This window comes from Drosophila persimilis, unplaced genomic scaffold (genome assembly GCF_003286085.1).
Source record: "Drosophila persimilis strain 14011-0111.01,24,50 unplaced genomic scaffold, DperRS2 tig00000191-arrow-pilon, whole genome shotgun sequence".
Lineage (NCBI taxonomy): Eukaryota > Metazoa > Arthropoda > Insecta > Diptera > Drosophilidae > Drosophila > Drosophila persimilis.
Genome location: NW_020825298.1, coordinates 14,041,912 through 14,067,602, shown reverse-complemented (window position 1 = coordinate 14,067,602; position 25,691 = coordinate 14,041,912). Strand labels below are relative to the sequence as shown.

The 25,691-nt window shown below is 48.1% G+C and overlaps 2 protein-coding genes across 2 annotated transcripts; one reads left to right on the top strand and one right to left on the bottom strand.

Annotated features, from left to right (window-relative positions):
- Positions 1–546: 546 nt before the first annotated feature.
- LOC113565774 lies at positions 547–24,647 on the top strand. Its single transcript, XM_026988891.1, has 4 exons — positions 547–1,611; positions 23,169–23,354; positions 23,417–23,526; positions 23,591–24,647. The coding sequence occupies exons 2-4, from the start codon at positions 23,169–23,171 to the stop codon at positions 24,645–24,647; spliced, it is 1,353 nt and encodes a 450-aa protein (XP_026844692.1). The 5' UTR covers positions 547–1,611.
- LOC6588792 (transmembrane protein 209) lies at positions 8,251–10,121 on the bottom strand. Its single transcript, XM_026988890.1, has 2 exons — positions 10,062–10,121; positions 8,251–10,010 (listed from the first exon to the last, which is right to left on the bottom strand). Exons 1-2 carry the CDS (start codon positions 10,082–10,084, stop codon positions 8,552–8,554), a joined length of 1,482 nt encoding a protein of 493 aa, XP_026844691.1. The 5' UTR covers positions 10,085–10,121; the 3' UTR covers positions 8,251–8,551.
- Positions 24,648–25,691: the final 1,044 nt, after the last annotated feature.

The window sequence follows — 25,691 nt, the reverse complement described above, 5'->3', positions numbered from 1 at the left end:
CAAAGTTCAGGGGTTTATTACATTGGCTTTTTAATAGCAAGTCCGAGTTACGAGCTGCCATAAGAGTCTTTAACCCATAAATGGCCAGAAACGTGCTCATCATAAATTTTCAACTAAGTTCTAGCCATGAATTATGGTAATTTTTTGTTGCTACTCGTAGGCAGTCGCATGTGGTGTTTATAAATTGTTTTTAAAGTCTAAGGTGAAAATTTATGAGAGACCAAGCTGTATCATTTACCTTCAAGTAATTTCATATTTATTTAATGTTTATTTTGGTTTTGTACGTCTTTGGGGGGACCTTTTCAATGACATTCTTGTACAGTTTATGATACTTGTTGATTAAAATCTGATTTATAAATATGGGATATGTAATGTGGCATAAAATACTGCCTGTTAATTTTGGTTTTTCATTTAAGCTTCGTTTCACTTAATCAACCGAGTTTTTCCCCTGTCTGTGTTCTCGAACTCTCTGTCTGCCTCGCCCTTTCAACTTTGAGCACCATCCAAGCCCATCCGGCGTCACTCAGCTGAGACTTGTTGTTGCTGTTGTTCTCTCTAGCCCCATCCTCGGTAACCAATTTTCCTGCGAGGAAAGCCCACATGCCGGTCAAAATCGAATGGGAAACTAGTTTTCCTCCATACAATCGCCCAAGAACGCCCACTGGCACGCAGAGCAGCAGCACCGCAATACTTCAAACATCAAGCGCATGCGTGACAACCCACACACATGTAAAAAGAGCGAGAGAGAGAGACGGCACACCTACGCTTGCAGAGAGCGACTAAAGCAGAGAGAGAGAGAGCAGTACTACGTCTGGCCAAAGCAGAGAGAGCGCTAGTCAGCCCTTCAAGTTAGCTCGATCTGCTCTGGCATATTCCGCTCTCCCATATGCCTACGCTCTCTCTACCATGCGAGCGCTCTCCGCCGCAGCTCTCTCGAATAGGTCTCGTCTCTCATGCTTGCGTGCTGAGTCTGAAACAGGTTAGACCTCGCTGCCGCTAGCGCTGACGCTCAAAACGCTCCACAACATTGCCGAGTGCGGTTCGTCTTTGCTTTCGTCGCCGAATTTTCGTTGTTATCACTATCGGGTACCGCTGCACTTCTGTAACGGTACATCCCAAGCTCATCCAAACTGCACGCGAAACTGAGAGTGCAACCAAAACGAATTTTGACAAAAAAGGAAAACAAGTGAAAATACATTCAACCGAGAACTACATACGAATCGAAACTGTGACTAAAAGGGCATATACATATAGAAAAATCACTGCACCTGTTTCCTGTACATCTGTTCGGTTGTGCTCCCTCCTCGAGTGTCGGCTCCACGCGTACCCCATGCGGCACGTACGCACCTCTGGCTACGGCTACGCATAAAAATGCGGCGTGTATGTAAAACACAGTGAAGTGCGCGCTGATAACTTAATGCAAACCGAAGGGCCATAAAAAGCAAAAAGCAACAAAAAGCCAAGAAGTTAGAGGAGACAGACGGCCTTGTGTTTGTGGACTTGTTCTTCTTCGGGCCATCCATCAAAGTCAAGAGGCGGCAGTAAAGTCTTGGGATTACACACCATACCTGTACCTATTGGATATAAAACTCTCTCTCATCCGCTCTAAAGGTAAGTTCTTTTTCTGCAGATCAATCAAATTCAACCCAGTTTTCGATTGGGATTATCTATGTGGTTCAATACGCACTCTTCCTGTAGAAAGTGTGGATCGATGGACTTGTTTTCTGATCTGATTGTGGTCTGGTTTATTTGGTTTTCTTTTCGTTTTGGCGAAAGTCTAGAATTTTCACCAAATCACCAATCACCCAATCACCCAATCACCAATCGATTTTTCAATCAATCATTTAAGACCAGCAGCTCGGAGAGCAGAGTTGATTGAACTTTTGGTGTCTGGTCGGGTCAGGCCTGGTCTGGTCTGCAACAACGGTTCCCTTGGCACTTGGCACTTGGCAACTCATTTCCGTTTCCCCACCTCGGAGATCATCTTGTGGCCATTATATAGTCGTAATGCAAATCCTCGGCAATGCCCATGTCATTGTCCGGTTCTTTGTGTGTGGGGAAAAATCTGCAACTGAACAACAATTAATTTTTCAACATTTTTATGCAAATATTTCATGGCAAAGCCCACACAAAAGACCTTCCCAACTATTTACGAAAAATGCATAAACATAAACATTTTTTATGTAAATTTCCCCAGTTAAGGGGCTCTCTTAATTAGCCAGAGACTTGGTTCGGTTTGTTAAATGATAATAAATGACATAAAGTTGGTATTTGAATTAGACCTGGCTGTGGATCGGCCCCTGATGGATATCTCGGCTGAGAAAAACCCTTTCCATTGTTTTCGAATGCATATTCGATGGATAACAAGTTCACATGGCTATCCATGATTATTTTGATTGCTCTTTGGGGATTGTACTCATTAGAGTTGCTTCAGATCAGATGTTTTCCCTGGGGCCTCCATTAGGATTAGGAATTCCTACAAATGCTTATCCCTTTCGCGGCCCTAATCCGCGCTCATATATCATTCGGTAGCTCCATTTGTTGGCTTCTATGCAATGGTTTTCTCATCTCAGAATTTTCGTAGTTCCCATCTCGCATGACAGATCTGTTGCTAATTAACGCCAATTCGTACAAATGGCACAAATTTCAAGGGGAAAAAATACACGGTAAAAAACTGAACGTTCTCCTCCACAAAAACTCTCAAAAAAGGCAAAGTCAAGTCCAGTTTAGTATTCAAATGAAGCTCGCGTCTTGTCATAATAAATGACGCGGTGGAAAGTGGCCGATGTCCCAAAGCGGTTTTCGGGGTCTCCTCCGCCCCATCTTGCGGTGGCTTTTCAGGCTTCACTTTCAGGCAATTTTCCCGGGGAGTTGAACGGAGTTCATGGAACCCAAAAACGTGGACATTGAATTAATTTCCTGTCTCCTGGCGGCGAGTGTGAGAGTGTTTTGTGTCCCATGGCTGGGCAAATGCCAGGCACGTATCCTCGGGTGCACTCGGGTATTAACAATTTGTACAACTTGTTGGCATTGTCTGCTTCTATTTGGCTAATTAAAAATCAGGAAATGCACGCGAACAATGCCCGGGGAAGGGTCTTGAGACCCATCCGAAACGCAGCAGGGAGTAGGAGGCTACGTGAGAGATTCGCCCGGGACTCGCCTACCTGCCTGCTCCTGCCCCTGTTCCTGATCCTGCTACTGTCAAGTGCGGTTTGCTTCGCTTTAGCGCCTATTCTGTCCAGGTAGAGGCTACAGGTCACAACAATTTGGGGCTGCTGGCAGAAACGTGCTGCTCGAAAGGATATTCGCCTCATTTGATAATTCGATATTGCACCCACGTCCTGGCCCAAAAAGGCGTTTTAAAAGGGAAGTAGTCTATTGATTGAGGCCCAGCAAGGGGGGGGAGAGGCAGTCTCTAGTCTCTCGAGTGTGGTCTGCCGTCCGACCATCATCTATCTTTCGCCGGAGATCTACTAGGGAGGGGAGGGGCCTTTGCTTATAACTCAATTCGTACTAAATGCTGCGATGTTGTTGCTGAGCGAATGAAGATGTCTCTTGATACGATCTGTGGAGTGTGGAGTCTTACAAAACGAGTTTTTGCTTCTAGAAGAATTCCGATGAAAGGATTGTTGCTCTGCAGAAGGAATCGTTTCAATCCGTGAACGCTTTGTCGCATAATCTGTGGCTAGTGGCAGGCACTGGGATTGGGATTGGGATTGGGGCTTTATAGCTTCAGGAAGTTGTACGATTTCCATATACAGCTATGCCGAACCGAACAGACAAAAGGTCTATTGTCTTTCAAATGGAAACAGCGGTGCCACACCCACATGGGGCACACATATGTCCCGCCAATCGCCAGTCGAAAGACAATTGAAACAGAAATTGCCATAAAAATTGTGCCACCCGGACTTTTGCTTACATGTATCTGAGTATCCGAGTATCTGTATCTTTTAGTGACTCCCCTTCCACTCCCCCCTGTGTCTCCTTTCAATCGTCACTCGTGTCATAAGCAAATTTTTGCAAATCAATTTGCAATTCAATGAGGCGACCGACGACCGACGACTGCCTCTGAGGTGGAGGCCAACAGAAAATATCAAAAGTATTCATTCCGAATTCCGAAATTCAATTGAATTGAAGTCAGTCGCGGGGCTTCGTACCTCGTTTACCATTTCATGCTAACTTGGCTAAATTACAGCGAAAAACACACTTAGTCAGCGCCTTTAAAAGCCCCCACTCAAAAGGTATAATATATGTACGACTATGTGCGGTGCGGGGAGGGGGGTTGTGATATTTTATTATAAATTATGGCACCAAAAGTGTCAGCGAAAATTGGAAGCTTGACGACGACACTTTTTTTGTGTGTGCTGTCTCTCTGTCTCTCTTTCTATCCATCTCCCTCTCTCTCTCTCTCTCTTTCTCTTTCTGGCTGTTTCTGTTTCTGTCGACAGTTGGCTTTTTTGTTAACAATTAATTAACAGAAAGGCTAAGTACACAAAATCTGTTAGCGGTTTATTTGCTTGCGAGGCTGTGAAATGCGAGTGGGCCATAAAACAATTATAGAGCCACCGGTTTTCTCTCGGGGAGGGGGGGGGGGGGGGGGGGGCTCTTCTCTATATAGAGAGAACGATTATATACGAGTAAGTGTGATTGAGGAATTTGTGTTAAGTGATTCGGTATTGAATTTGCTTCTAGGGAAATCTACTATTACTCATCGAACGGGGGAATTTGCATTCGAATTTGAGATGAGTTAAGCGGAATTTCATTAGATGTTGGCCTCGAACATGACAGATTGTTGTGAGCTATCTTAAAGAGAAGATATCTCCAAGTTTCTTTGCCCTAATCCATATACTAGTGGCCTTCTTAGAAGCGAAGATCTCCCTTAAGGTATTCCCCATTCAAAAGCCCCCTAAATGTTTCTTGATCTTCAGCTAAATCATCCATTAGCCATCGCTTTGGGGGTTTATCTACAGTCTTGAGGCCTTTCCCGATCTCCACTCTGTGTTTTATGGCCAATCAAGGTTTTATCTCGGAACTTTCTTCAGCCCACAGATGATCTGGTTCCCTTTTGTTGCTCTCACTCTTTTCCCCCACTTTTCCGCCACACTTTTCCTCACTCAGATGATCCATTAGGGTCAGTGTAGCTTCTGTCTTGGGGTTAACCTCTCGTTTGTGCTGCTGCCTGGAGGCCTCGTAAAACTTTCGTTTAGCTGCGAAATGTATCTCACAGTTTCACGCCTTATCAGTCTGAGAAATCCATTTTGCCTTGAGATTTACTTTCTACCACGTGCTCCCACACCCCCACACCCGACAGAGAGAGGGAGAGAGGGAGAGCGAGATATTCTCACGCCCTGAGAAAAGTTCGTTCTCGCTTTTGCAGCGGCTGTGTCGGTGGATGCATGCCCCCGAATGGCAACGAAACCGCAAAATGCAACCGCAAGTGGTTCTGCTTTTGTTTCTCGGGTCCCTTTCTATCCTGGGATCCCTGGGATACAGGAATTTGTTGGCCGGACAGGGCAGAGCAGAGCCCTGCTTAATGCTTAATGCACTGTGGGAATGCGGAGGAATGTTGGGGCTAAAACTTGATTGACTTACTTTTTGTTGCCTCTTTCCCTCTCTCCCTCTCTCGCTCTCTTTCTGTGTGCGTTTCCGAGTAGTTTCTTCTGTGGACACCTTGGGGATTCATTAACTGCAAAACTGCAACTTTTAGCTGCCCCTGCCCCTGCCCCCGACCCTACCGTGCCTCTCACGTAATCGATATGCGTGTAACACCCGTTTTGTTGGTAGCTCTCTAAAGGCCGGAAACTCTACAGTTTAAAGCCCAAAAACAACAACAAAAAACAACAAAAAAGCAAAGCCTGGAACCCACTTTGGAGCTCTATTTGAGCGTGATTAATTCTGTGTACATCAGTCAGTGCCATGCCACTGCCACTGCCACTGCCACTGCCGTCCGACTAAATGCAAACTCTTGGCACATCAGACATTCAGGACATTTCGGGGGTGCCCAGGACCCAAAAAAAGGCAAAAAACGAACGAGAGAACTCTTTACACAATTGCAGTTTTTTCTGTGTGTGTCCCTTCTTTTGACAAATTAACCAACTTAAAAGCTGTTACTGCCGCTGCTGGGGCAACAGGGCTACTGCCACACTGCCGCACTGCCACTGCCACTGCCACTGCTGATGGGCTGCCAAGTGACAAGTTGACGTCTTTCTTGGCACATCATATACTCCACTGCAGCAGGGGGGGCACAGAATGGGGGCACAGACTGGGGAAAGGGTCTGCTGCCAGCAGGAAGCTCCTGCTCCTCCTCTGTGCTCCTGCTCCTCCTCCTGCTCTTCTCCCAGGCGACTTAATTGTGCGTTTGCAAATTTGTGTGAGAATCGGTTGGCGGAGGAGCTGCAGTTCCTTTTCTGTTTCTTGCTCTTCTCTTGGCCAGACTTTTGCTGGCAGTTGGCGCTTTTTTTTCGGCAGTTAGCAGTTTTCAGAGTTGTGATTGGCATTGGCTCCCCAGTGGAGGATGATTTGTGTGGGCAACGGGGAAAACGAGATCAATTTACGAGACGGAAAAAGGGAATATCTCTCGCTCTGAGGTCTCCCTTTTGGTAAACAACATCCTGGATAAAGTCCTATAAATACCCGGTACAAATCTTGAACAACACTGCCTTGAACCACTCTCCGGAGTGCCCCATAAATGGAAATGGAAATGGAAATGAATCACTCGCCCACACACACACACACAAATAAATGCATGTGCAACATAATGCTAATCGGACACACAGGCACAAGGCTCTCCACTGTTCGGCCCACGGCCTCTGGCCAGAGATACATCAGGGAGAAGAATACTTAATATTAAAACAACTTAATCGACACTTGAATAAACAAAATGAAAAGAAAAGATCGAGATGAAAGAACGAGAAGAAATATGGAAAATATTAATTGTTTGAGCTCTTAAGTGGAGGGCTTCCTCCCCTCCAGCTTTTGCGGTATATTTATGGAACGGCCCTAAAAATATATGCATTTTATGCAGATGCAGACGAACAGGCTGGCTGGCAGGCAGATGATTCCCCCAAGATCATAACTTCATTAGGAGTTCTCTTCTTGGAATTTCGGGGGAAGAGCATGTGGGCGAGAGATCTGCTCTGGCTGGATCTGCTCTGCACTCGGGGCATATTTTGTTTATGGCTACATTTTGTGTCTGTTGTGACTTTGAGGGCATTAGAGGACGCATCCAAGTGTGGGATAGTCGCTTGTTTTGTCTTCTTTTCAGTTGATTTATCCACAACAAATGTGCAATTTGTTTAACTGAGGGAGAATTTCGTAGACAATGGGCGACGGACGACCTTGCCTTGTGGACTGGGAAAGCGACTGGCGAAACGTTTGTCTAGAATTTGAATAGAATTGCAATTTCCCAAAATCCCAATGAACTGCAATTTAAAACGGGGACAAGCACAGGTGGGGCTGGTGGGGGGGCAGAGTGAAAATTATCCAAAAATAGAGCATGTTGCAATAATTTATTGACAACCGCCACAACAGAAAAAGAAAGAAAGAAAGAAAACCCACTGTGAAACCGTACCCCCCCACTGCCGCTTGATTTTCCAGTGAAAAATAGGAAAAACACCCTGCTGCAATCGAGAATTGTGTAAAACACGGAGAGAATATACCAGATATACCAGATGGGGAAAATCGAGAGCTCTTGCTCTGAATTTATAATTTCCGCCAAGGGCTGAAAGCTTTATGCGATTTTTTAGATTTTTAATTTTCGGCTTTTATTTGGTTTTTTGTGTTATATTTGAAATTTATGAGGCGGCAAACGTTTCGGTCTTTCGGAGGCTTCAATGAAATATGGCAGGATTTTAACAGATTTATGAAGCGTGTGTATTTTTTGCCATTTCAGAGCCAAAACAAGACACAAAAAAAGGCAAGAGTAATGTAAATGGAAATTTAAAATGTCCTAAAGTGTTTTCTTTATGTGTTAATCAATGGCAGTCGACAGTCGACAGTCGACGGTGCGCTTTATTTCACAAAAAACAAAAACAAAAAAAACAAAATGCCATTTACAATAATTAATTTCAACAACGTGGGAGGCCTCTTCACGGGAATTGCCGTGGAAATGCCAAATGGTTCTTGAATGCCCTTCAAATTGATCTTCCACAGAAAATAAATGCACTCGGAACCCATTCCTTGGGAAAACCCATCGAAAATGGGGGATTTATTCCTCCGAAGGATACCCCTTGCTCTTCCCTTAGCTAATGTACCCCCCCAATGCCCTCAAATCTGTTGCAGGCAATTATTTTCATTTTAATTCTCTTGGAAAAGGGCTTTCGAGTGCCAGAGCAGCACTGCAGCCCCACCTTGCGATGCTTTAAATACAATATAAAGTAGTGTGCAGTGTAAAAAATGAATAATTGTTGAAATAATTAAACAACAATCGAGTTTAATTGAGTGTCATAGTGGGGTTTCCTTGCAGCATTCCGTGGTATTCATAGGAGCCTACAGTTGGGGTCATAATTATAGCCTTAATATGGTTTGGTATCAATATATGGGCATGGCTGTCTCAGTTGTCGATGACGCACATGATGTTGATGCCACCCTTGCCCAGGCTGACTCCCTCGAGCGAGGACCCCTGCCGCTGGCGCATGTAGAGCAGGAACTGAAGGATCACGCAGAACAGGTGGTTTCTGTCGTAGGCGCAGCTGTGCAGCTCCCTGCCGCTGATGAAATTGAACTTGGGGTCGAGCGGGCTGCCGCTGCAGAGGATGGCGCAGTGGGCCTGGTTGTGCACCGCCAGGGCCAAGTCCTTGGCCGCCAGGGAGCGCTTGTCGTCGCGGACCAGCACATAGTAGTGGCGGAAGGGCCGCCATCCTCCGCGCGTCTGGTGCGTCAGCATCAGCTGGCTGTCCAAGTAGGCGCAGAACAGATGGAAAACAATGGCGGCATCCGAGGGCAAGTTCGAGGCCGGTTCGGGGTCGTGGCGGCCGAAATCGGCCAGGCGGGAGCCCTGCGACAGATCCCTGATGCGTTGCACCAGGTATTCCTGGTTGCTGAAGCCCTCGAGGAAGAGCAGGAGCGTGGGCAGAGTGGGGGCACACTCTGCTGCCACTCGCAGGCGCTCCAGGCCCACGGCTCCGATCTTCATGTCGCAGAGGCCTCGGTGCCGGAACCCTTTGTCCACGTTGTCGATCTCACTGACCAGGCGCTGCAGTACGGTGGTGGAGATCCAGTTCCTGAGGTTGGCCACATATTGCGGCAGCTTGTCCGTGGCGATGCGACCGATTACCTCCGAGCTGCTGTCCTTGAACTGGAACGAGCTGAACTCCTCGAAGGTCGGGGGGGCGTTCTCGGCGCAGGCCGGTGGCGGCGGGGGCGCCAGCTGATAGATTGTCCTCGGCTCGATAGACTGGTTGTTGCAACAGCGCCAGAACGCATTGCCCGGGCTCGTGGGCTGCGCGCTGGGCCCGTCCGCAATCTCCGAGCTTCTCCGGTGACGCCGGGCACTCTTCATCAGGGCCGGCAGCTGGCGGACATCGGTGAGGCAGTCGTCGGGCGGCGCCTCCGCGCAGGCACTCTGCCGTTGGGGAGTCCTGCCGAGGCTGCGCCTGGGACGGCAGCGGGAGTCCTCGAAAGACGAGTGCCAGTTGATGACATAGTCCTTGAAGCAGGGTTCTACTTCAGGGCAACGCGGCTTCTTCTCCTTCTGTACGCAGATGGTGCTGAAGGAGTTGCCATCGTAGCCATCCAGTAGGCACTTCTGGGCATATGTCCCAATCCCATGGACGCCGCTTAGCCACAGCCACGAGTACTTGGCCAGACAGGCCACCGCGTTCAGGGTCACCACTGTGGCCACGGCGCACTCTGCCGCGAAGAAGTAGCCTCGCCGCTGGCACGGGCACGCCCCGGACAAGTGGAGCAGCAGCAGCAGCAGGACGAGCACGTTGAAGGCGCCCCGCTTGAGGTACGCCTTGGCCTGGGCGCCGCGCAGGCGCATATCCAAGCTCTTCTGCAGCATCGGTGAGCTGTGGGGCAATCAGATGGATGGACGGTAATTCGTTGTTTCATAATCTTACCATTTGTTTCTGGAGCGATTCATGTTGTATTTTCAAATATATTTTCTGGCAAATAAATAAAAGGCCTATATTTCATTTAACACTCAGAGTACCTTTTATTTTGCCCACCACTGTGCTTAGTGTGTATTCACACATCATGCATATAAACATATTTCATGTATCTGCTGCTTCTGCTGCTGCTGCACTTCCGACTGGCGGACAGGAAGAGATGTCAAGAGGCAAGCAGCAGCTGCCACTAAGCACATTAACAGTTAATGCATCATAGATTAAAAGCCAGCGCATATTTGCACTAAATACCAGGAGATGCAACTTTTTTCCCTGCCCCAGCAGCCACAAGTAAGCTGCAACGTCATTTAGCAACAAAATTGCCCAAAGGCCAATCACCTTCAGCAACATGTCCCCGCTGCAGCAGCAGCAGCAGCAGCAGCGGGCAACATAGCAGAGTGTTGACAGTCAGACGCGGAAAAGCGCAGCAAAAGTCAAAGACCGACAACAAATGCATCAAACGAATACGAAAACGAGTACGAGTGTGTGTGTGTGTGTATGCATGTGACTAAGCGCTGACGCTTGTCGCTAACTGCGACGTCGACGCGCGTGCTGCGTCCGCGGCGTCTGCAAACTACGTCAAAGCGTGACAAATAGCAGAGAACAGCGAGTGGAAGAGGGAGGGAGATGGAGATGAGATGTTCTTCGCTTGCGGTAGTTAGTCACTTGCTGCAGGCCTTACCTTTGCTTGCATTAGAGATGGCCATGTGACTGATAGAAACCACCTTTAATGTCCGACTAGAGCAGCTTCTTTCCAGCCAGCATCTATACTTAAGATCGCTGAAGAAGGCCAATAAACCCTTTAAGATCCATCCTCCACAGGTTATTCATGCTCTCAAATCACGCACTCATCGCCAGCAGTACCTGGAGCATGGCATGGGCATGTTGAGCAACATTTCAAGTGAATCTGTGTTGCCGCGAGGAGAGGCTGCTGCAGAACTTGTTGCTGGGCAAACACTAAGCTACGTGTAACTGTAAGCCTCTTTAGCCAGAGCCCACAGCCGGATATAATCAGCAAAAAGCACTAGCAGAACGGACCAGGCCAAGAACCAGGGAACCAGGGAGGGGGAGAAAAGGCAGAAATGTTAATTTTGTTTGCTTAGTGGCACAGAGGGCGGACCGTAGCCCATTTGCTGTAGCGGGCAAAAGTTGAAGTTCATTTCTGGACCGAACAAACTCCGATTCGAGCCCATTTCATGCGTAATTCCATTTTGTACTTCGTTTTGGCGCTCGGAAAACAGAAAACTGAAAACTAGTTTAGTTTAATTTGCAGTTCCCAAGAAACTCTCGGACAAGCGGCGAGCGGCAAACAGCAAATGGCAAACGAAAAGGCCAAAACGAAGCTTCATGGAGCTCCAGAGCTCTCGAGAGCTCATTAAAATACTAGAAAATTGACTCTTTTTTTTTTGCCGGTCCTCTGGCGGCCCTCTGGCCATTCCTCAGCTTTTTCGGGGGTAATTTATGGCCCACAGAATAGAAGTTATACAGAAAACATATTTCCAGAGACACAATCAGCTTCCTGTCCTGAAGAATGTCTGCGCCACATGCTCGTGCAACAAAGGGAATCTTGTCCACTCATATAATTGGACGTTGACATGCAATGACTGCATCTAACAAGAGGCGATGCAATTACTGCACCGTCAAGTGGCCCGTGTGACACCAGCAGAAGGCTGTTACGCGCGGATCCCAGGCAAAACGCAGCCCTCCTCCCGCCCAACCGACCGAGGGGCGCTGCCGCATGACGCGCGGTGCGTAGCCGAACCAAACGCGAGCATGCAAGAAAGATAGATATTAGACTAACCTTCGAGGAAAATTAGCACTAAACTTATTAAGAAATTAAGCATGCAAGAAAATACAAAATACAAATACCACTACAATTACTAATTACTAGAAAGGTGTGTAAGGATTAGTAATTTAATAAGAGGAAGAGAATTAGTGGAGGATATAATATGGTAGAGGGAATTATAGTCCGAGCATAAGACCCTAAACGGTTCATGCAAGGAATAATTCGATCTACAAAGTGGAAGGAACAACGGTATAAAGTTTCTAGTCAGTCTAATAGGAATCGTGAAGTTTATGCGGCTCAACAGATCAGGGCTGTCTATGTCACCCCTGATCAAGTTGTGCATAAATATCACACCAAGCATTTTTCTACGGTTAACTAAGGATGGGAGGTTTACTAATAATAGTCTACTAGAGTAAGATGGGAGTCTTACACCCGCATCCCAGTTAAGGCCCCGCAGAGCAAAGAGTAAAAAGTTTTTCTGTACTGATTCTATACGGTCCTGGTGTACTTTGTACTGAGGGCACCATACACAGGAGCCGTATTCTAAGATCGGACGAACAAGCGAGGTATAGAGAGTCTTTGTTATATAGGGGTCGTCATGCCTACAAATTGTCTACGAGTTGACAAAATATGTATCGCTTACCCGAACATTCTTTTGAATGGCCCCATAAATTCCCCCCCCCTTCCCAATTTGCCACTGTAAAAAAACTCCTATTGAGAATGGGAGAATTGGCTGGGATTTCCCTTTTTATAGAGCAGGAAGTGGGCCCCTGAAGGAATCAAAGTGTGAGAGCGTCTAATTGATAAATGATTCCGACTTTGTCGACTGAAAGGGAAATGAAAATGGGAAACTGATGATTGGCCGGCCGTAGGGCAATAAAAGTTATTTGATTTTGGGATTGACGTCAAAGGAGCATGAGATGAACAGAAAATGAAATGGGAAAATGAGTGAATAAAAGAAGAGGAAAAGGCTAACAAATCCGGGCTCTAGTTATAAAAGAATTAGAGCTAAACATGATGAAACATAAAGTTAACATCAAGAAGAAGAGATACAATGAATGTTGGGACAATTCCCATAATTCCCAAAAGCAAAGCCCCCGAAACGTACACCCACACACTCTGGAACACTCTGAAGAAGTTTGCGCAATGGCACCCAAAAAGGGCACCCAAAAAGGGCACCCAAGATATCAACAGTTCTTAAGACCACAGAGAGGGGGCCTCCCTTGCAGGGCCAGCACAGCCCACGCTCTTATCTGAAGGCATCAATCGTTGGGCCCTAACCATATGCTGACAAGGTAGAGCCCTCTACCTGGAAAGATAAGACAGAAGAAACGCCGCTGCACACCTCTTTTCACACCTTTCCCTCTGTTTGTTCTCTAATTGTGGGCGTTAGCCGTAGACAAAGGTCGGACAATGCCTGCTAAATGGATCTTGTTATGAGCAGATGACCTCCGAGATGAGATCTCTCTCTGTGTTTCGAGTGAGAGGAAACTCCAACCACATCCCCATACCCATAACCGAACGGGGAACTCTCAACCGGAAACCGCGGATGCATTTGCATCCAATGAAAATGGAAATGAAAATGAAAATTCGGTTCTAGGCCGTGGCCCCAGGCATTAAAGTTTGCCGACGATTTCCTTTGACCTGAACCGGATTTATTTATCTATATGGCCGGAATTTAATAGGGAAAACATCATCCCATCCATCCATCGACAATTCCCTGCCCATTTCCCTGCCACATTTTCCACATGTTGTGCACACGCACCGCTCCTCTCCTCTCCGCTCCTCTCCTCTCCGCTCCGGTCGGTGGATGCTGTCTGCTACCTGCTACCTCTAGAGATCACTGCTGCTGCTGCTGCTGCATCTGTCTCTCTGCCACTTCTGGATGCTGCTGCTGCTGCTGTTGCCACTGCTGGGACTTGTCTCTCTCGCTTTTCTCATAGCGAAATTCCCACACTCACTCCGCTATCGCTATCTATGGAAGGACTGCAAGTCAGCTGCCGGTTCGGATCGCATCGGATCGCCTTGTATCGTCTCGACTTCCCATTCGCCGTATCAAGTGTATCTCATGGATGCGATACGAGCGTTGGCGAAGCGAAAGCATATGTGCGTTTCCAGATTCCAGATTCCAGCATTCTGTGCTCTGTGCTCTTTGTGTTTGAGAGTAGTTTCCTCTCTGCGCCTGTTGTTGGTTTTTTGTTTTTGGCAGATTTTCTCATATGGTTTTTCATAATGTGCACCGCGGTGGCAGCTGTCGCGTGGCCGAGTCGTGGCCATGGGAAACGCTCTGTGCAACAGTTGCAGGTTGCCTGGTTGCACTTTGCATGGGGCGGGCTTACAGCAGGCAGCTTGATTGATTTACGTGTGTGTGTGCCTGTTTGGGCTGGTGGGAACTGCATTCTTGAGCAGTTTCTGCGCTAATAAATTCCTAGAAAAATAACAAAAATAAATAATAGATACTTGAGAATCTACTGTTGGATGTAAGTTTGAATTTGTATTCAGGTAAAGGTCATAGAAAATACCGAATAAAATACTAACATACTTAATACCAAAACATTCAAAACATCAACCAATTTATTGCAATTAATCATGTTCTGAAATAGCAAAAATACTAAAAAAATACCACAATTTCAAAAAATACCGAAAAATACAAAAAAATACTATAATATCATAAGAACCAGAATTCTTACAGTTGGAATATTTTGTTGCAACTTGTGAACACTTCTTTAGTTCTGATATTTAGTATTCTTCTAGTATTTTCTGTAGAATAAATCAAAGCCTTTCTCTTGGTTGTCTATTTTTTGCCGCTTCCCGTTTTCCGTTCGTGTCTTAAAGCCAGAACCACGAACCAGACATTCCCAAGTGCGAGTATCTTTTTCAGTTACCTCATCTAACAATTATCTCAACGAGTTCTTACCTCATCTCATCTCATCCTTTCTCTCTCTTTCTCTTTGCAGGTAAGCCACGCATCTGGCAGCTGCAGCATCAGCATCGCCAATCTCCACCAATCCCCACCATCGCCATCGCCATCACCATCTCTATCAAGCCGTGGTCTTTAGCGACTTTTACTACCCGACAAAACTATTTATAAGGTAATTCGAGATCTCCGCACTCCGCTCTCCGCTATCCCCATCTCTCCCTCTGTCCCGGGGAAACCATCAGAGAGAGAGGGCCAGAAGCGAGTCGCTCGGAATGCTTTAAATGACAAGACAAATAAAAATTAATAGCTAAGATGGTTCGGACACGCCTGTTCTACCTCTCTGCCCTCCCCACCTCCCCCCTGCCCGTCTGATGCCCCACATTACCTCTGGCTTTGGTATTTTTTCCTTCCTTTTTTGTACCCGGCTCCTTTGGCGGCTTTTGTTTACCTTTGAGTCGACGGTTTTTTGCGCCCCCTCTGTGTCTGTGTGTGTGTCTGTGTGTCTGTGTGTGTGTGTGTGTGTGTGTGTGTGTGTTAGGGCCTTTGTTGGTTTTGCGAGATATACATAATCTATATACATACATATATACTACGGGTATGCCTTGTTTGTATGTATTTTTTGCGTAATGCGACGGCGCCTGAAAAGCGTTGGTTTGTCCTCCTTTTAATAGTCTTAAATTCCAGAGCAAATAATTTGACAGCAAATAGTAGCTGCCCCCGAATGCCGCTGGCCAGAGACAAAGAGGGTCGGGTCCCGTCCGTTCCGCAGAGAAGAAGGACTAACAGGAGAGAGAGAGAGAAACGGGGAGAGAGAGAGTGTGAATACCCCAAAACCAGAAAGAAGAAAATACGATTTTGGAATATTTTTGTGTCTTTGTTGTCCTTTAAATTATTTTTTGATTGGGGGCAACGAGGACTGTTTTTGAGCCCCCTTCCCCAGGAATGCCTTGAGTTCTAATTATGTGAAATGCAGAAGAGATGCAGTGAAAAGAGGAATCAGAATTAGTTCTAGTTGAAGTTTGAGGCTCTCGTTGGATGTAATCCGAGGTGGAATTCCAGAGGGCTGGCTGTTCCGGGTCCCACTGTAAATTATACTCGTAGCATATATATTCCCATTGCCTACTAATTGAATTTCCGTTCTCCACATGCCACATGCCACATGCCACATGCCGCATGCCGCATGGAGCTATTAATGTTAACATTTCCTGTGCTTTTCACACACGCACCAGCGCCAGGAAAGCCCTACCAAAAAATGGGAGAGGAAGTGGGGCAAGCCAGAACCTTGCTTCGTTTTTGGGTGCGTTGCAAGGTGTGGCATAGGAAAACCTATTAGCAAACTTGAGGCACAGACACATGTGACCCGACAGCCCCATGGAACCCCCGAAGAAAGTGGCGCTCGTCGCCCTACCACCAGAGAGTAGTGGTTGGGGCGTGTCGAGTCGTGTTCTGGGGCCAAAGATGTACAAGAGGGTGCTCCAAATTGTGGCTACGTGCACATCAATTTGAGGAATTGCCCAAGATCAGCACAAAATCCTTGAGGACGGGGGAGCCCCCAGGGCGGAGGGAGGGAGGTGTGGCGTTCAATTATCCCTCTGGAATGATTTGATTGTGACGCAACTGTCGTCTGTGCGGAATGCCAAATGTACGAGTGCTATAATCAAATGGTGCCCACTCTGCCCCCCTTTGGAATACCCCCACCCCCTGAATATAGACCTCAAGACACAACAGCAACATTTACGGCATTATTTAGCATGGCGTTTGGTATTTTTTCTCTCTTTTTCTTTGCCTCTGCCACCGGATGGCGAATGCATTTCGAACCAGTTTGTGACATGGGGCGCTGTGGCAGCAAAAACTATCTCACAAACTATAAATCATATCGGAGAGAATTTATGCAGCAGGCAAATTCCTTAGTGCCCCCCCGTGCCCCGTCCCTCTCTCCAAGTGGCAACAAGTGGCAACATCCAACGGAAGTTGGCTAGAAAATGCGCCTGCCACATTCTATGTACCTCTCTCTCTCTCTCTGTCTCTCTCTTAATGAGTGGGAAGTGATTTCTTCCAATTTGACTTCCTGTTTGCTCTGCCGCGTCAAGGATGCACTCTAATAGGTCTTCAGACAGTCACGGGCCCTGCCCGCAGGCACCGCAGCAGCAAAACTCGTTATTCAGAGCACCAGAGTACTGGAGTATCTATCAGATACAAGTGCGAACGTGGTTCCACGGGGTGTGTCGATGGCTAAGTGCGTGTCTCTGTCGGAGTTGGAGTCGGAGTCGGAGTACCGCTTCCGCTGAGGCACACACTCGCTGGGGCGCCTCCCAAACTGGTTTCGGCAGATTAATTGCTATTTAGTGTTATCTCTCGAGTGCATTAAAAACCATTTTCCACGTCTTATGAATTGTGTTTTGTTTGGCACAAGTTATCCCCCAAGAATCGTGCAGGGAGCACAGAACGGAGTTCTAAATCTTCAGCCCCACCTGCCGTAGGACGTCGCACACGATGCCAAAGTTGAAAGTGGAGTTGGAATTTATGGGGTTCCCCCCAAAACTTTTTCACAGCGCCCCTCTAAAGTATGCAATGGCAAATGGGGCGTGCCTGGGGGGGGTGTATCCGGAGGGGGGTGTACCTGTGCGTACGCCGCACTGCACTGCATTCGATTCAATTTCGTAGCTGATTCTCGCACCTACGCATTATTTATGACACTTTTAAAATGTGCAATTTATGGACCAGAGGAGAGGCATGCCTCGTGTGGCACACCTGCTGCAGGCGCCGATGGAAATTTGTGTGCTGAAAGTGTAATTCGTGCATTGTATAAATTGCATAGAATTTGGGCTACATTCGGAAATGATTTACTTCACAAAAGCAAAGGCAAACAAGGACTATAAAGGATATTCATTGGGTTGGCTTAGCCAGGGGAAAACAGGGATAAAAGCAGTACCAGTACGAGGGGGGGGGGGGGGGGGGGGGTATTCCCTTTTCACTGTCATGCATTCCATCCATCCATCCATCGGACGGACGGACGGACGGATGATTGAGGTCTCTGTCTCTCGCATGGAAATGCCCGGGCAAATGCCGCAAAGTATGCAAATGATTAGGTGACAGAAATTGCCAGAAATAACTGTCAGGGACGTTACGTTTGGGCCACAAATTTTAAACACACATGGGCATAAATCGGTATTTCGAAAGGGCTTTCGGGTTTGCGGGTGGCTCTGTGGGGGAGGGGTAATGGAAACTTGGTCGCCCCAAAACTATGCTCTAAATAATTGGAAATTATTTCTCCTGTCATTGCTGTCACTGGCCCTGGCACCCCCCTCCCCCCACTCCCCCACTCCCCCACTCCACCACTATTTTCCACCATTTTCGCTTGTGGTGACAGCACCTACACACACACGTGTACACGTGTCCCCGCCCTCCATTTTATGTGCCACTTTGTGCTTGCATAATTTCGCAAAATATAATTTACTCTGCGCAACATATAGGGGTTATGTTCTGGCATTTTAATCTGGTCTCTCTCCCCCCCTCTGGCGTGCTTTGCATAATGACTTCTCCTTCTCAAAGGCCCTTCAGAGGTAAAAATACTTGCACCCAAAAGTGGTGCCTCGGGTCTCCGCCAATCTCAAAACTAAGCAGAAAAGATGCACAGATGCTTGAGGGGCACCGCTGTGTTTGATTCGCTGCAGCCAGCGACTGTTCTTTGTTCTTTGCCCTGCCCTCGGCCCTCGGCCCTTCGGAGCTTCATGCTCGGATTGCCATGGGTTTTCGCCCTTTTGATTCTATTTTGAGTGGGCGTCGGGGGGGAGCGGATGGAATTTTCTACAACACTAAATGACCTGCCTCGGTCCAGCGCCAGCTTCTGCTTCTGCCAGTCCAGTGTTTATTTTCTTAGCCAGCATTTTAATGAGGAACTCATAGCTCATTCGTGCAACCGGCAGCCTGCAACCAGCAACCTGCAACGTGATGTTAATGCTTCTTAATTTTTAAATGAAACAAAAGGGCAGCTGGCAGTGGACGAGGTGAAAAATAGCTACCAAAATGGGAACCAAAATAAATTTGCAATTAAGAAGCGAGTAAAACGAAACCTTAAAGTCAGCGGGAAAATGTGGGATTCCGGGCAAGTCCTGGGAAGGGCATCCTGCGGCAGTTCCCCGAAAGAACTTGATATTTTTAACTGCAATTTAATTTGACTCCTGGCCGTGGCGCCTCGACCTATGCCACACTTTTTAATTGCATCAAAAACTGCCCCACTAAGCGGCTTAAAAAAGCGGCCATAAAAAGTGTCTGGCCCAAAGGTCGGTGGGGAGGGGGAGGGGAGTAGGGGAGGAGGCTCTTCGTTAAATGCCGCCAAAAGATAAATAAATAAATAGCCCGCTTAAGCATTTGGCATTAAAAACTGTTAGAGCGAGACAGCGAGACGGGGTTTCCCCTCGGCTCCCCCCCTCCCCCCAAAAAGCAGTACAAAAATTGTTTGCTTTTACTTGTTGGATATTTATTTTGCTACTGTTTTTGTTGGGTGCTTATTTTCCTACGATTTTTGTAGGCACATTTGCATTGCTCCATTTTTGTGTTCGTTTTAATCGAATGAGTGGTAATCTATGGCTCGGCTGGAAGGAGATTACAAGTCCATTTTTAATTGGCTGGCGATTGGTTCTACTTGGCGGTTCCACCTCCTTCTTCTTCTTCGGCTGCCGCGAAATACCGCGAGAAAAGCTGCGCATAAATTAAGCGAAACATCAAAAATCACTCAACTAAGAATACGCAGCGCAGAGCACAACAAAAAGAACAGAGAGAAATCAGAAAAGATTCTACTTCTACTTGGAAAATGGAAAACTCTGGCAAACGCTTGGCCAGTCATTGGGGAGAAATCGGTGGCAGAACAATGCCCAGCCCCCCCCCCCCCCCCCTTTTCCGTGGGGGGGGAGGCAACTGTTAAATTAATTGACTTTTTCCCAAAACGATTTTCGAATGGAAATGAAACTTATTTAAATCATCAACGAACCGTCCAGCTGCCCTTCCAAATCGGATTTCCGGCCATATGGAAATGTCATTAAAAATGCATATATTTACAGTGCGTTTCGCGGCCATAAGTTGCTCAAATAGACACACATATTTGTAAATTTGTGAATATCAAAGCCAAAGCATATTTTTACGGATATACATATGTATCTTTATCAAAAGGTTTTCGGTTTTTGGTTTTCGGTTTTTGTGCTGGTCCCACAGTTTATGAATGTCAATCAAATTGCAAGCGGAAATTGTTCAATTTAAGCGAAAATCCACACGAATATGAATATTATGTGGCATTTAGATTGTTTTTGGGGCAGCATCCATCGCTTTTCCAGGGCAAATTTCTGAATAATCTCCAAATGTAATCCACTTTCCAAGGTCATTCCTAATCTATTGCTAAGCCCAAACCAATCCTCCCCAAAAATGTGTCTGTCGTTGGATCTGTTTTTGTCTGTTTTTTTCTGGGGGAGGGGGGGGAGATACAAATGATGTTGCCCCGGCCTGACTTTTGTTTCTTTGTCTGCTGCTTCTGCTGGGGCTTCCGCTGGTGCTTCTGCCCTGTTGCATTTGCCCCTTTGTTGGTGTCCCTGATTTTTCATTTGCTTTCACAGGGGCTCTGCCTCTGACACTGACATTGATGGCGCCAGAGACGATGGACACATTTGGCAAATGCTTTGAGGTTGTTCTCGTTCCCCCCCTCCGTGTCTGTGTCTGTGTCTGTGATTAATAAAGCCAACGTAACATGACAGCCAAATCTTATCAGACACGTCAGCTTCTTCCTGTGGCTTCCTGCCAGTGCCAGAGTGCCAGTCCCAGGCCCAGTAGACGGGGTTGGGGATTGCCTTTGGCCCACTTAAAGTATCTTTCCTTGTTCTAGGACCAAAATACACCCTTTAGGGCCTTCTTGTGATCCCTTTTCTAGTCTGCTGACCATGACAGTGCTTTCCCGCTTGATGATGGCTTTTTCGCTTTGCCGTTGCCGGGATAATTCAATCAATAATCCTTTTGGTTCTTTGCCTTTCGAATATGTGTGAAAGTGATAAGGGATGTGGGTGTCTCCCTGTACTGTTTTCCAGCAACAAGTTCAAGGACACCTCCCCCCCTCTCCCCTGGCAAGTGTCACGGCAGTAGGTTTTATCACTCTTCAAGCTGATAAATCTCAGCGGAGCGTGCAACAAGGCGCTTAAGGCGCTGGAAGGGGCCAGCGATGGGTGCTAGAGATGGGAGCGTGATGAATCGGGACACATCTCCATCCCGGGGCAAAGCTTCAAATTAAAACATTCCTTCCAGAAGTTGGGCAAACGTCTCCGCTTCGTCGCCCCGTCTCGTCTCCTTCTGGTGCCGGGGCCAAGACGGGGCTGGTTTTTATTGCCTTTTCTGCCTGTTGCCAGCATTTGTTTGTTGTACAATGTCTTGCCTGTCTGTCGTGCCTGTCGTGCCTGTCTGCTCCGTCTGCTCTGCGACTGTTGTATTGCCTTTCTGGAATTTATGCGACTTTTGCAGCACTTCCACCAAGAGAAAGGGGACTGGACTCTTGACCTTTGGATATTGATGGGGAATAATTGGAAAAGTTTCGGATGGACGGGAATATAGTGCCATATCTCGGGGGCCCTCGCAGAAGCAACTCAATTAGAGTTCAATGGGCATCGGCATTGGTACAGTTGCCACCATAAATCCCTAGCTAATCTGCACTTAGTTCTCTTGTCTCTCTTTCAAACTTGATTCTATTACCAGTTTCTTTACCAACTTTCCCCCTCGTTTTCGTTTTCGCTTTCCTTTCCATTTTTATGCCCCGCCCTGTGTACGGGGGGGGGGGGTCCTAAAATTTTATGCGATTTTCTAATTCAATTTTATGTGTAACGATATTTTCATGATTTCCTGCTCCCTGCCCGGGAAATACTTCTTTTTATTTGAATTTGAATTTGATTTTCATTTGCATTTCGACTGCCACGAAAGTTTCCTGCTTTCGGCATAACTTTTTTTTTTCGGTGTAATTTCTGACAGATTTTTAGTGGAAACTTTTTCAATCTGTCAAATCATTTATGATCTCTCAAAAGATGCCAATGGCAATGTGTGAGAGAGAGGGAGAGAGAGAGAGGGCTAGGGAGGGAGCGATAGCCAGAGTTCAATTTTGCAGTGACCCGAGAGGCTCCATCATCGCGTGAAGCCGTGCAACATTAGCCGCTAATTGCGGCAGCCACCAGACGTCAGCACTCAAGCGGGTCCTCCCACTTGGAGGTTCTCTATAAAGCACCGCGTCCCCCCGCCACCCTTCACAGAGGGGGAGGGGCGCAGGGGGCACAGGGGGGGGCACAGATAGCAGTCACAATTCACAATCTGCGCTGCAGTGCATGTCATTCGCGTCGCGTCGCCGTCGCCGTCGCCTCGGTCGTCGTATCGTTTGCATTGCTGCTCCACTGCTCGTTGAAATTTTATGCTGGCTCGTTTACGGTTCACTTGCCACAGTCTTCGGGACTGGAATGGAACGGAATGGAGCTGCCCCAAGCGGAGGAGACTCTCAGCAGGGGGCTCGCAGGGCTCTCCGTTCTAATTAATCGTGTGAAAGTCGTGCCATCATTTTTCTTTGTATTTTACTCAGCGCTGTTTGAACATTTTAATTGAATGTTGCAGCGGTTTCCATATTAATGCAAATACTAGAAGCGAAACCAGAATCATATTTAGCCGGCGAGAGGGGGGGGGCAGATGGGGGAAAGAGTGGTGGGGAGGGGAGGGGTCTGTGGAGTTATATAACCGGATGTTGCGACAACTTCCGCTTACAAACGCTTTACAATACGGCACGCCTCCGAACGAATCGCTGGTTCAGACTAAAGAGGGGACGGGGCGATCTCTTCTCTCAGTGTAGCATTCAATCCAATGCCAGGGTGGGCCCCCTCCCGCCCCCGGGATGTGCTCGTAGGTGGAACACAGTTGAGTGCCCCATTTCGCTTTTCACGGCTCATTGTCAACGCGCTGAACAGTTGCCAGCGCGATGTTGCATGCCTCAGCCTCATCTGGGGTCGAGGCGAGCCCTTTATTAATTTCAATGCATCACCCCCCCTCCGCACTTCTGGAGTGCCGCTTCGGATGGAGGACTCTTCAGCCCGGAGATGCGACCCTCCAGCCATCCCTCCAGCCATTCGCATTTGCATGCCTCAACGAGCACTGCCTGGAAGTGGCTGCATTCATCAATGAAGGGGGCAATAGAGGAATGGGGGAGGGGGGATGTAGGCCTTAAAATGTACCCACATATTTACCTCCCCTCCGGATGTGGCAACTTCATTTACACACAGTAGCCACAGTAGCTCGTTCAATAGAGGGTGGAATCCAACTAATTTGTTCCACTTTTCCCCTCTCTTTGCAGATGCTGAAGCACGTGCAAATCTCGCCGTTGCGCAACCGCTCCGATTCCGTGTCGCTGCGATCCTCGAGCATCGCCTCTTCGTGCGCCAGCTCCATGTGCGGCAGTCCGGAGCCGCCTACGGACCATCTCCAGCGGACACCTTCGCGGGCCTCCAGCTACTCCAGCCTCAACGAGCAGCCGCCACAGGTAGGTCCATCCAGCAGCTAGGCAGAGAGAGCATCTCGATAACGATTGTCCCTTGCACACAGACCACCATCAAAGTGTACACCAACTGCCTGAAGATCGACATCGAGTACAAGACCCTGGGCATACAGTGGGACACCACCAGCAAGGAGGTTATCGCCATGCTGCTGCGACGGTAAGTGGAGCACACAGAGTCCCTGGAAGATCCCGTTCCAAACGCTTTACTCCCTCCTCTGCAGCCTCAAGATGCGGCACCGGGACCCGCGCCTGTTCTACCTCTCCATGGAGGTGGCCGTGCGCCGGGCGGGAGTGAAGACCATTCTGGTGCTGGACGAGGACACCCGTCCGGCCATCATGCAGGCCTGTCATCCCAAGGGCGAGTCCCGCTTCTGCCTGCAGCTGAAGGCCGGCGGACTGATCCGCGTCCACACCTCGGCCCTGCAGCCCAGCTCGCAGTACAAGTCGCTGGTGATCAGCGAGGAGACCAACTGCGACGAGCTGCTGCAGCTGCTGCTCGGCTGCTACAGCTCCCTGGAGCCCGTCGAGAACTTCTCGCTGTACGAGGTGTGTCCCGGGCAGGAGTGCCAGCGGAAACTCCACCCGGACGACCTGCCACTGCGCGTGCAGGCGGAGCGGATGAAGCGCGGCGAGAACTGCCACTTCCTGGTGCGTCGCACCCCCAACTATGCCCGGCGCCGCCAGCTGCTGGCCAACCTGAACGAGGCCATCAACCAGAGCTTCGAGAACGAGGCCGCCCTGGCCACCCTGGCCACCGGCGACGCTGTGGAGGATGCGACCAGCCTGCTGGAGCTCTCGCTCGAGTCGGAGCTGTCGCTGTCGGAGGACCTGCGCAGCTGCAGCAGCAGCAGCACGGAGGATGCCGAGGACGAGGACGAGTGCGCCAGCAGCTCCGGCTCCTCGGACAACTCCACAGAATGCGCCCTGCGTCGCGACTTCTATCCACGTCCCACATCCATGGTCTCGGCCTCCGCCTCGGCCTCGGCCCTGCCAGCGCCCGTCGTCCCATCTGTGTCTCCGGCCCGGGCCTACAGTCCGGTGTACAACATCCGTGAGATACGCACGGCCTCGCACTCGTTCTCCTCGCTGGGCAAGGACAAGAAGCTGCTGGACATTCACATGAACGCCCGCTACGGCCCAGCCGGCATCTACAGCCGACTGCTGCCCGTGGCCGAGACGGAGGTGCTGGACCTGAACGGCAATGCCACCTCGAAGCTGGCGGCGGAGGCTGTCAACAACAACCCGTCCCAGGGACTGGGACACTTTGTCTATCTGTAGCCAGCGCACGGATTAGTCAACCTGTAAATAGAGTTAGATGTCAACTAGGGCTTACATTAAGGCACTTAAGACGACGTTTAAGCCTCCAAAAAAGTAGAAAACAAAACGATTACCGTTTCGACCAAAGATGCATTTGTAGGTTTAACATTTAACATATAACATTTAACATTTAGAATGGCAAGTGTAAATAGTTAACTATAGCTTAAGCCGTCGCCCAAGACGAGCACGGAGATGATGAAGAAGCAGTGCTTATACTAAGAGAGGAAGAACCTAAGCACACACATCAGCTGTGGCCACAAACCGTAGTGTGTCGCTCTCTTAGTGTAATGCTAACAATCCCAAATCAATCTATCAAGGAGTCTATAGCTTAGTGCTTTAGTCCCGCCACTAAAGCTTCGATAAGTCGTAAGAATCTGTCGAGAAGAGAAGAGTAGGTCAAGTGACTAACATGCATGTACGAGTAGAAACCAAAAGATATTGTAATAATAAGTCTCGACTATGTAAAACTCAACCCGAATCGCCGTTTCATATCCCATTGTTCTCGGTATTTTATCAGAAGGAATCCCCGACGCCGGGGCTTAAGCATCCGGCTCTTGTGCATTTTAATTGCATTAAAATCAAGTTAAGCGCCATTGAACGATGATGGCAAATGGCCATATAAATAGGGCCACAATTAATGCGGCCAGCCGCGCAATTTGTATGGCCCTTTGGCCAGACTCCGGCTCCGTTTCGGCTTTTGGTGCCGGCTTACGGTGAATGATTTATGCGGCGTATGCGTAATTTTCAGGGCAATAAGCTTTTGCTTTTTTAAACGGGCTTACTTTACATAATGACCAAGGGATTGAAAGAGTAAAGGCTTGCCGAGGATTGGGAGATGGGACACACCTCGGGGTCAGGGTCAGCGACGTCCCTAATTTGCTAAAAAAAGGTCCCTTTTTGGGCCAAATTAAAAATCAACAAATTTTCCAAATCAAATCCAATTTGTTGCATCCTAAGATAATAACTCTGCCAACTCTGGGGCTCTGCGTCCCGAAATTATCCGTT

Bases quoted from the DNA above. Each gene is read 5' to 3' on its own strand.
- LOC6588792 (XM_026988890.1), bottom strand. From the start codon at position 10,084: ATGAATCGCTCCAGAAACAAATG. The intron at 10,011-10,061 runs GTAAGATTATGA...ATTGCCCCACAG, and splicing joins AATCGCTCCAGAAACAAATG to CTCACCGATGCTGCAGAAGA.
- LOC113565774 (XM_026988891.1), top strand. From the start codon at position 23,169: ATGCTGAAGCACGTGCAAATCTCGCCGTTGCGCAACCGCTCCGATTCC. The intron at 23,355-23,416 runs GTAGGTCCATCC...CCTTGCACACAG, and splicing joins TCAACGAGCAGCCGCCACAG to ACCACCATCAAAGTGTACAC. The intron at 23,527-23,590 runs GTAAGTGGAGCA...CCTCCTCTGCAG, and splicing joins ATCGCCATGCTGCTGCGACG to CCTCAAGATGCGGCACCGGG.